Below are 11109 nucleotides of genomic sequence, written 5' to 3'. Positions count from 1 at the left end.
TCTCTCTCTCTCTCTCTCTCTCCCTCCCTCCCCCCCTCAGAGGACGTGTAGTTTCGGAGGATTCGACCTGTCCAACCGCTCGCTGCATGTGGTCAACTCGGGGTCGGATCCCAATGTAAGTTCTGATTGGTTGTCTGTGGGCTGTGGGGGTGCAGGACCAAACCGGACTCCCAGTGTACTCAAACTCTCTCTCTCTCTCTCTCTCTCTCTCTCTCTCTCTCTCTCCCCCTCTCTCTCTCCCTCTCTCTCTCTCCGTCTCTCCCCCCACCCTCTCTCTCTCTCTCTCTCCCTCTCTCTCTCTCCGTTTCCCCCCCTCTCTCTCTCTCTCCCTCTCTCTCTCTCCGTCTCTCTCCCTCTCTCTCTCTCTCTCTCTCTCTCTCTCTCTCTCCTCCCTCCCTCCCCCCCCTCTCTCTCTCCGTCTCTCTCCCTCTCTCTCTCTCCCTCCCTCCCTCCCCCCCCCCCTCTCTCTCCCTCTCTCTCTCTCCGTCCCCCGTCCCCCCCTCTCTCTCTCTCTCCCTCTCTCTCTCTCCGTGTCTCTCCCTCTCCCCCCCCCCTCTCCCTCTCCCCCCCTCCCTCCCTCCCTCCAGAGTAAGGACCAGGATGCTATCTACCGGGAGGTGGTCAAGTCTCCCACCACCTCTCGTATCTCCCTGGGCAAGAAGGTCAAGTCCGTCAAGGAGACCATGAGGAAACGCATGTCCAAGAAGTACAACAGCTCAGTGTCTGAACAGGTAGGCACACACACACACACACACACACACACACACACACACACACTCACACACACACGGACTCAAGCTACTATGGTTCAGGGGGTGGAAGTGTTTGTGTTGGTTACAGAGGAAACATCCAGCTTGCACACACACACACACACACACACACACAGCTGGCTGGCCGTCGCTCAGCTGTCCTCCCACGTCGTTCCGGCGGCCAGTGTGCAGGGCGGAGTGTGTGTGATTCGCCGTGCACTGACCTCATGCACTCAGGCACGCCAGCACACCGAGACGGCACTGTGTGTGTGTGCGCGTGTTTGTGTGTGTGTGTGTGTGTACACTGGCTCATCCACACAGCATTCAAACTCACACTTGCGGACGAACAGTCCCATCCACACTGGCCGTGGTCAGAGGCCCTGGCGTTGGCCGTGGCGTTGGCGTGTCCGGCGCCGGGGTGGGGCGTCGCCCTTTAGACCTCGGGTCCAAACACGCCCCCTCGGAGAGAAGTAATCACCGTCACGGTGGCCCCGGCTACACCGACCCAGAAAGGGCGCGCTGCTGAGTCATGATTGTGTGTTGCGCATGGAAACGGCAGACAAACTACCGCCTACCGCCTCCACCGGGAGTCAGGCCGCTATTCTGCATGCCACAGTGCCATCTAGTGGCCGGGTGTGGTACGGCCGCTGTCGACCCAGTAGTACTGAAGATGAGGAAAGGAGGTAAATGTTGCTGTGGATTAGAGCGTCTGGTTTTGATGCTGACGGCCGCTCTTTTTTTGTTTCTCTTCCTGCTCCTCCTCCTCCTCCTCCTCCCTTTCATTCACACCCCCCCCCCCTCCTCTGTTTCTCTCTTCTCCTCCTCTACCTCTCCACAACCACCCTCTCCCCCATCTCTCTCTCCACCCTCCTCTCCCTCCATCCTAATCTCTCTTCATCCCCCTCTCCACCCTCCTCTCTCACTCCCATCCCTCTCTCCTCCTCCTCTCTCTCCTCCTCCTCTCTCTCCTCCTCTCTCCTCCTCCTCTCTCTCTCTCTTCCTCCTCTCTCCTCCTCCTCTCTCTCTCTCCTCCTCTCTCTCCTCCTCCTCATCTCTCCTCCTCCTCTCTCCCCTCCTCCCCTCTCTCTCCTCCTCTCTCCCCTCCTCCTCTCTCTCTCCTCCTCTCTCTCCTCCTCTTCTCTCTCCAGTCCAGTCCAGACGGGACCCCCAGCTCCCCCCAGTCCTCCCAGCCAGACTCAGACTCCCTGGAGAAGACTCCCAAGCTGAAGGCGGGGGGGTCCGTGGAGAGCCTCCGCAGCTCCCTCAGCGGACAGAGCTCCATGAGTAAGTGTGTGTGTGTGTGTGTGTGTGTGTGTGTGTGTGTGTGCGCGCGCGTGCATACAGCAGCAGGAGAGAGATGTTATCACTATGGAAGCGGTTATAGAAGCCGCAGCGACTGAGTTTAGGCACAAGGGGGCGCCATCACCACACTGTTACATTACAACAGCCTTTGACTTGATAGCATTTGCATACATCTTCTATGTGGCCTATATCTCTATCCTTGAGCGTGTGGTCATGGTGTGGTCATGGTGTGGTCATGGTGTGGTCATGGCGTGGTCATGTTGTGGTCGTGGCGTGGTTGTAGTGTGGTCATGTTGTGGTCATGTGGTCATGGTGTGGTCATGTTGTGGTCGTAGTGTGATCGTGGTGTGGTCATGGTGTGGTCGTAGTGTGGTCATGGTGTGGTCATATTGTGGTCGTGGTCGTTCCAGGCGGTCAGACGGTCAGCACCACGGACTCGTCGGCCAGCAACCGGGAGAGCGTGAAGTCTGAGGACGGCGATGACGAGGAGCCCCCCTACAGGGGACCATTCTGCGGCCGCGCCCGCGTGCACACGGACTTCACACCCAGCCCCTACGACTCTGACTCCCTCAAACTGAAGGTACACACACACACACACACACACACACACACACACACACACACACATACAGACACACACACACACACACACATACTAACACACAGAGTAGTTCATGTGATTCAGACTCTCTCAGACTGAAGGTAACAGGATAGTATAAACGTACTGTACACACACACACACACACACACACACACACACAAACCAACACACTAATGCACACACATACTAACATACAGAGTAGTCCCTATGATACAGACTCGCTCAAACTGAAGTACTGAAAGTAAACACACACACACAGTAAACACACACACACAGTAAACACACACACACAGTAGTCCCTATGCTACAGAAAAGTAGTGTGATAATGTAAACAGACACACACACACACACACCTGATGAAATGCGGCCTCCTGACCGTCTGCTCCGTCCTATGCAGCCATCTCTATTGGCCAGCTCTCTCTCCTGATCTCTCTCTCAGCTCTCTCTCCTGATCTCTCTCTCTCAGCTCTCTCTCCTGATCTCTCTCTCCTGATCTCTCTCTCTCAGCTCTCTCTCCTGATCTCTCTCTCAGCTCTCTCTCCTGATCTCTCTCTCAGCTCTCTCTCCTGATCTCTCTCTCTCAGCTCTCTCTCCTGATCTCTCTTGGCTCAGCTCTCTCTCCTGATCTCTCTCTCTCAGCTCTCTCTCCTGATCTCTCTCTCAGCTCTCTCTCCTGATCTCTCTCTCAGCTCTCTCTCCTGATCTCTCTCTCAGCTCTCTCTCCTGATCTCTCTCTCAGCTCTCTCTCCTGATCTCTCTTGGCTCAGCTCTCTCTCCTGATCTCTCTCTCTCAGCTCTCTCTCCTGATCTCTCTCTCAGCTCTCTCTCCTGATCTCTCTTGGCCAGCTCTCTCTCCCCATCTCTCTTGGCCAGCTCTCTCTCCCGATCTCTCTTGGCCAGCTCTCTCTCCCCATCTCTCTCTCCAGCTCTCTCTCCTGATCTCTCTTGACCAGCTCTCTCTCCTGATCTCTCTCTCTCAGCTCTCTCTCCTGATCTCTCTCTCTCAGCTCTCTCTCCTGATCTCTCTTGGCTCAGCTCTCTCTCCTGATCTCTCTCTCAGCTCTCTCTCCCCATCTCTCTTGGCCAGCTCTCTCTCCCGATCTCTCTTGGCCAGCTCTCTCTCCCCATCTCTCTCTCCAGCTCTCTCTCCTGATCTCTCTTGACCAGCTCTCTCTCCTGATCTCTCTTGGCTCAGCTCTCTCTCCTGATCTCTCTTGGCTCAGCTCTCTCTCCTGATCTCTCTCTCTCAGCTCTCTCTCCCGATCTCTTAACCTCGTTCTGCCAGCGCTCACCCACCTTCTCCCCCCTGGTTCTTCCAGAGAGGCGACGTGATCGACGTCATCAGCAAGCCGCCCATGGGCACCTGGATGGGCCTCCTGAACAACAAGATGGGCACCTTCAAGTTCATCTACGTGGACGTGCTGAGCGAGGAGGAGGAGAAGCCCAAGCGCTCGGTGAGGAGGAGGAGGAAGGGGCGGCCCCCCAAGCCCACCTCGGTGGAGGAGCTGCTGGAGCGCATCAACCTCAAGGTAAACTGTTTACATGCTTGTATACATGCGCGCGCACACACACACACACACACACACACACACACACACACTTACACTTGTAATATACACACACACACACACGCATGTAACACACACACACACTTGTAATGTACACATACACACATGTCATGTGCACACACGCACACTTGTAATGTACACACGCGCACACACACACACTTGTAATGTACACACACACACACGTAATGTACACACACACACGTAATGTACGCACACACACACACACACTTGTAATGTGCGCACACACACACACACACACACTTGTAATGTACACACACACACACACACACATTTGTAATGTATACACACACCCATACCTCCCTCATTGTCACTCCCTATCACACCTTAGCCAACCCTAAATTAAGCCCGGAGTATCCAGCCTTTCCCTAACCCGGCCCAGCTGGCCAGGCGAGCTCCCCCAGGCAGTCTGGCCCGTAGGTGGGCTGCTTTTCTGGGGCGAGCCCAGCCCCGGTGGAGCTCCCAAGATTAGAGACCACGCTGGGCCTCAAGGCCCGCTCTCTCCTCCTCAAGGACGGGGCGGTGTTAACCGTACGTCACGGTCGCCCGCGCTGGCACAGGCTGCGTTTTACCCCTCAAGGCCTCCTGCGTGTCCCGACGGCCCATATGCGCCAGGGTGCCTATGCTACGTCCGTCAGCACATACGTAGTCCCGCATTCAGGAGTGGGAGTGCTAGACTAAACACACATTCCCAGAACCCCTCATTACCCACGGCTCAGCGCGTGGACAGGCTTTCCTGTTTCAACTCAGGTGTGCTCCGGTTGGCTGCGTCTGCATCGCGTCAAGCCCGTTATAAAATCTATATTTCAGACGTGTGTATGTTTGGATTTGACCCACTTTGTTTATTTGATGGAAGTTTCTGTCTGCGTGTCGAAATGCGAACGCCGCCTCCGAGACGCCAGTCAAGAGTCGACGTGGTCTCGACAGGAAGTCACCGGACGAGTAACAAGGATGAAGTCCAGCGAGATGACATCTTAACGGGCGTCGCTTTCTACCGGTTCTCTAAACGGCGCTTGGTTTGTGCCTTCTAATCTGGCGGGGTGTATTTGGCGGGCAGACGAAGATAGCAGCCCTGCGTGGTTCCGGCCGGGTTCCGCGTCGCTCTCGTCGGGGTCGACCCGGCGGCGGCGGATCACTGTGATCTCCGCGACAGAAAAGGAAACAGGCATGTTAATGAACGGTCTCCGTGGTGACGCCATGTCTGTGTGTTCTGCCCCCGAGACGCGCGGGTCAAACAAACTTAGAAAGCGCCCAACCACTTTCCACGGTTTAAGTGGCGGACAATTATGATTGGTTTAAGTGGCGGACAATTATGATTGGTTGAAGTTGATGTTGTTTGCGGTGACTGTTCTGGACAGAGCTAGCCTGCAATTCTGGACCAGAGGGCTTTCTGGGGACATTTTTTTTGTTCTATTCCACTACTGTGTGTGATATTGTACCTCCACGGATTGTAATGACTGTGTGTGTGTGTGTGTGTGTGTGTGTGTGTGGGGGGGTGGGTGGGTGTGTGTGTGTGTGTGTGTGTGTGTGTGTGTGTTTGTTTGTGTGGGGGTGGGTGGGTGTGTTTGTGTGTGTGTGCGCGTGTGTTTTTGTGTGTGTGGGGGTGGGTGTGTGTGTGTGCGCTTGTGTGTGTGTGTGTGTGTAGCCTAGCCTCGTCTCATGTGGTTCCAGGGTGGGTAAGGGAGGGAGGGTCACCCTCATCACTGTCATCCCCACCCTGCCTCTACCGTAACTTCAACCACTAGTCTGGCTCACAATCTGACGTTTCACTTTCACATCTCTGCACGTCAGCATTTTTCCGTTGTAACGCGCCCTGTTAAAGACTACTATGAAGGCTGCGCGATACTGTACAAAGAAACATAATAGTTTTTCACTAGCCTCTCACAGTCTAAACAGCTTGTTGTAGCTGGCAGTCAGAACTTGGTTAAGATGTGTTTGATCTGTAACTCCCGACTGCACTACTGTACCTGAGGGTAACCCTTGAAGGATCTGGTCTGGTCGTAGGCATGCTGGTACTTCTGTCCTAGCCTTGAAGCCAGACTTCCTTGTAAAAAGGTTTTTGCAATACGTGTCTAAAACTTTTTTTTTTTTTTTTGCGAGTCAGCCTGTCTTCCAGACTCGCTCTGTCCTGCCCACCCTCAATCCTTGAACACTGAATGGATGACAGTCAATGGTATCGACAGTGGAACATTGCCTTCCGACGGGATTAATGTCTACATTGTTATTTATAAATGTGTCAAATTCATTTATTTTATAATTATTGTACAGGCATTTGTATTGCAATTGACTGTTTTTTGTGTGATCAGATCTGACTTTTTTGGGGCTAAATTTAGTGCAAGCCAGGTAGCTAAAGTTAGCTTTCAAGCTAGCATATCCAGTTCTCTTGGCATATGTGATGAGTTCCATGCATTCGATTCCCCCCGGTCCCGATGGACGCCATCTTAACCGAGTACACCTCAACCTAAGTAACCCCCCCCCCCCCCTCACCCCCTCCCTGCAGGAGCACATGCCCACCTTCCTGTTCAACGGCTACGAGGACCTGGACACCTTCAAGCTGCTGGAGGAGGAGGACCTGGACGAGCTGAACATCAAAGACCCTCAACAGAGGGCTGTGCTGCTCACCGCAGTGGAGCTGCTGCAGGAGTATGACAGTGAGTACACACACACACACACACACACACACACACACACACACACGTGTGCAGGCTTGCTAGTCACTACCCACCCAATGTTCCAACACACACACATTTCCAATCTGTCTCGCAGCCCTGATCAGTTTGAGTACTGAGGTTGACTCAGTATGTTTCTGACCACACGGGGTGTGTGTGTGTGTGTGTGTGTGTGTGTGTGTGTGTGTGTCTGTCTCCAGGCAGCAGTGACCCGGAGCGCGGTGGCCTGTCAGGCTCCCAAGAGAAACTGCTGTCCGAGGGCCACAACCTGGTTGGGGACTCCCCGCGTGACTCTGGATGCTATGAGAGCAATGAGAACCTGGAGAATGGTAATGATAGCCTAGCTTAGCCTAGCCTAGCCCTAGCGGAATGCTAATGGGATTTGCCTGGCCATAGCCTAGCCTGGGCCTAGCCTAGCGTCATGTCCAGGGGGTGTACTTGTACTTCAAGCCGCCCCACGCGGAACCAGGAGATAGGCTCCTGCCCTAAGGGCCGCTGGGCTCCAGAACCATCGGTTCTCAAGGCTCCGATATCAGCCGCAGATCTGATGGTGACGTTGCCGCTAGCGACGCAACAGCTGATCAGGTCGGTCATTCGACGGTCAGCGAAGCCACCGCGCTCCTCCCAGTAGGGGGACGTCTAAATGAGCAGCCTCTTCGTGTTCTGGGCAGCCCCCCTTGTCCTCTTCGTGTTATGGGCAGCCCCCCCTGTCCTCTTCGTGTTCTGGGCAGCCCCCCTTGTCCTCTTCGTGTTCTGGGCAGCCCCCCCCGTCCTCTCTGTCTCGCCCGGCCGCGACACGCTCTTCTCACTTTTGACAGGGCTGTCGTCGCTGTGGTAACCGGCGTCACAGACACAAAAGGTGTGCGCTCCTCACTGAGGCGGAGGTGTGTCTGTGTGTGGGGGTCACCCCCGCTCCCAGGTGATAAAATCAGCCTAAATGACTCCTCTGAGACTGTTAAAGATGTTAGAGTGTGCATGTATGCTGTTAAAGGTGTTAGAGTGTGCATGTATGCTGTTAAAGGTGTTAGAGTGCATGTATGCTGTTAAAGGTGTTAGAGTGCATGTATGCTGTTAAAGGTGTTAGAGTGCATGTATGCTGTTAAAGGTGTTAGAGTGCATGTATGCTGTTAAAGGTGTTAGAGTGGGCATGTATGCTGTTAAAGGTGTTAGAGTGCATGTATGCTGTTAAAGGTGTTAGTGTGCATGTATGCTGTTAAAGGTGTTAGAGTGCATGTATGCTGTTAAAGGTGTTAGAGTGGGCATGTATGCTGTTAAAGGTGTTAGAGTGCATGTATGCTGTTAAAGGTGTTAGAGTGCATGTATGCTGTTAAAGGTGTTAGAGTGCATGTATGCTGTTAAAGGTGTTAGTGTGCATGTATGCTGTTAAAGGTGTTAGAGTGCATGTATGCTGTTAAAGGTGTTAGAGTGCATGTATGCTGTTAAAGGTGTTAGAGTGGGCATGTATGCTGTTAAAGGTGTTAGTGTGTGCATGTATGCTGTTAAAGGTGTTAGAGTGCATGTATGCTGTTAAAGGTGTTAGTGTGCATGTATGCTGTTAAAGGTGTTAGTGTGCATGTATGCTGTTAAAGGTGTTAGAGTGCATGTATGATGTTAAAGGTGTTAGAGTGGGCATGTATGCTGTTAAAGGTGTTAGAGTGCATGTATGCTGTTAAAGGTGTTAGAGTGCATGTATGCTGTTAAAGGTGTTAGAGTGGGCATGTATGCTGTTAAAGGTGTTAGTGTGTGCATGTATGCTGTTAAAGGTGTTAGAGTGCATGTATGCTGTTAAAGGTGTTAGAGTGCATGTATGCTGTTAAAGGTGTTAGAGTGCATGTATGCTGTTAAAGGTGTTAGAGGGCATGTATGCTGTTAAAGGTGTTAGAGTGCATGTATGCTGTTAAAGGTGTTAGAGGGCATGTATGCTGTTAAAGGTGTTAGAGGGCATGTATGCTGTTAAAGGTGTTAGAGGGCATGTATGCTGTTAAAGGTGTTAGAGTGCATGTATGCTGTTAAAGGTGTTAGAGTGCATGTATGCTGTTAAAGGTGTTAGAGTGCATGTATGCTGTTAAAGGTGTTAGAGTGGGCATGTATGCTGTTAAAGGTGTTAGAGTGTGCATGTATGCTGGAGACTTTAGTCCCCCGTTCAGCAGCACTAGTGAATAAAACAGCCAAACTGGAAGTGAGTGAGCGAGTCCATTTTGTCAGCCTCTGGGAAGCGAGGTGGTGGGGCTGTGATGGGACCAGGCTCCTGTGTCCCAGCGGCTGTCTGGATCGTGCGGCCGTGTCTGGCACTCTGGATCGTGCGCTCGTGTCTGGTTCTCTGGATCGTGCGGTCGTGTCTGGTTCTCTGGATCGTGCGGCCGTGTCTGGTCCTCTGGATCGTGCGGTCGTGTCTGGTCCTCGACAAGCAGCCTGACTCACTGTTGTTTTGTTTATTTACCTTAATAGAGGGGGGTGGGACGAGTTAAGCCTCTGATACACTAGAAGACTTTCACAATCTGAACAGATTATGGAATGACTGAGAGTATACACTAGATGACTGGCTTCTGAGAGTATACACTAGACGACTGGCTTCTGAGAGTATACACTAGATGACTGGCTTCTGAGAGTATACACTAGATGACTGGCTTCTGAGAGTATACACTAGATGACTGGCTTCTGAGAGTATACACTAGACGACTGGCTTCTGAGAGTATACACTAGACGACTGGCTTCTGAGAGTATACACTAGATGACTGGCTTCTGAGAGTATACACTAGACGACTGGCTTCTGAGAGTATACACTAGATGACTGGCTTCTGAGAGTATACACTAGACCACTGGCTTCTGAGAGTATACACTAGATGACTGGGAGTATACACTAGATGACTGGCTTCTGAGAGTATACACTAGACGACTGGGAGTATACACTAGATGTCTGGCTTCTGAGAGTATACACTAGATGACTGGCTTCTGAGAGTATACACTAGATGACTGGGAGTATACACTAGATGACTGGCTTCTGAGAGCCAGAGAACTTATAGAAGGATGTTCATAGAGAAGCAACTCTCAATGAATCCAGAGGCCTATATACAATCGGATGCAAATAAAAAGGCTATGTGAAGGCTAAGCCTAGTGCTTTAAGCCACTATGGCGCTGCTTCTCCGGATTTATCTAATTGACACATTTTACGTTACCGTGTTTGTTGATAAAGTAGTCGGACAATAAACTGCTGTGCGAACACTTGGTCCATTTATTGTCCTTCCATAATCAATAATCCAATAATCCAGCAAACAACCCGGTACGCATGTTTGTGAGTGCGTGTGGTCAAAAACTGTTTGACCGTGCAGCAACACCTAGCCAACAACAGGTGAGTTCCTACCTAAATATCATCAGTTCCTATTAACATGGGAGGAGCAACGCATTGACCCAATTAACCTGAATTTGGCTCTTACAGGCTATGTTAAAGGAAAGATTTCATGAACAATTAAACAGGACAAAAATAGGCAGAATAGGACTTTTTAGAGATCAGGGATGGACCCATCTTTGCATGTGTAAACTGTCGAATAATTAGGCATTACAATCAGGTGAATAAATATGAACACATGTTCATTTCTCAGATTTCCAGAATCTATTCTGCTGCTCCCACTCAAAATAAACCACCTCTCCAGTCTTGAAAGTTTCCTTCCCTCCCTCCCTCCATACAGTCAGACCCTACATCTCACCCACTTGGTTTTCTCCCTCCCTCTCTTCCTTCATCCTTCCTTCCTTCCATCTCTCCCTCCCTCACCAGTTTGTTTTTAAGAAACCATCCCCCCTTTCTCCTAGGTATGTGAACTGTGCCTGTACTGAGGAAGAGCAGAACCTGGTAGCGTTTCAGTACCGTGGAGGGATCCTGTATCGCTGCTGTCGGCTGCTGGCTGTCGGGGAGGAGCTGCTGGTCTGGTACGGACAGGAGTACAGATACAAGAGCATCTCCTTCGACTACTTCTGGGACAAAAAGAGCACCACTAGAGGTAGTTGTCCTAGACTCTCCTTCCCTCTGTCTTCTCCTCCATCTCTCTCTCATCCACCTCTTTTCCTTAAAGCTGAAACAACCAGAGGTCTACTAGTCATAATAATAACCGCTGTCCAAGTAGCTCTCCTCTTCCGGCCTTCCCTCTCTCCTTTGTCTTTTTCCCATGGTGCCAGACAGCAGGCAAGACGTGGGCATACAGCGTGAA

The 11109-nt window shown here is 51.7% G+C and overlaps 1 protein-coding gene across 1 annotated transcript in view; it reads left to right on the top strand.

The window, feature by feature from the left end:
- Positions 1–7745, top strand: part of LOC311329120 (enhancer of mRNA-decapping protein 4-like) — a gene marked incomplete at both ends in the record, with an annotated part of 26995 nt that extends 19250 nt beyond the window's left edge. The window contains 8 exons of the mRNA XM_084463001.1: positions 41–115; positions 594–731; positions 1898–2033; positions 2462–2631; positions 3972–4181; positions 6739–6889; positions 7108–7236; positions 7609–7745. Coding sequence (XP_084319127.1) covers positions 41–115; positions 594–731; positions 1898–2033; positions 2462–2631; positions 3972–4181; positions 6739–6889; positions 7108–7236; positions 7609–7745 — 1146 coding nt within the window. The remainder of the gene's footprint in view (positions 1–40; positions 116–593; positions 732–1897; positions 2034–2461; positions 2632–3971; positions 4182–6738; positions 6890–7107; positions 7237–7608) is intronic.
- Positions 7746–11109: the final 3364 nt, after the last annotated feature.

This window comes from Borostomias antarcticus, assembly GCF_949987555.1.
Source record: "Borostomias antarcticus genome assembly, contig: scaffold_60, whole genome shotgun sequence".
Classification (NCBI taxonomy): Eukaryota; Metazoa; Chordata; class Actinopteri; order Stomiiformes; family Stomiidae; genus Borostomias; species Borostomias antarcticus.
Note: the sequence above shows the minus strand (reverse complement) of the source record. Positions and strands in the feature narration are given on the sequence as shown.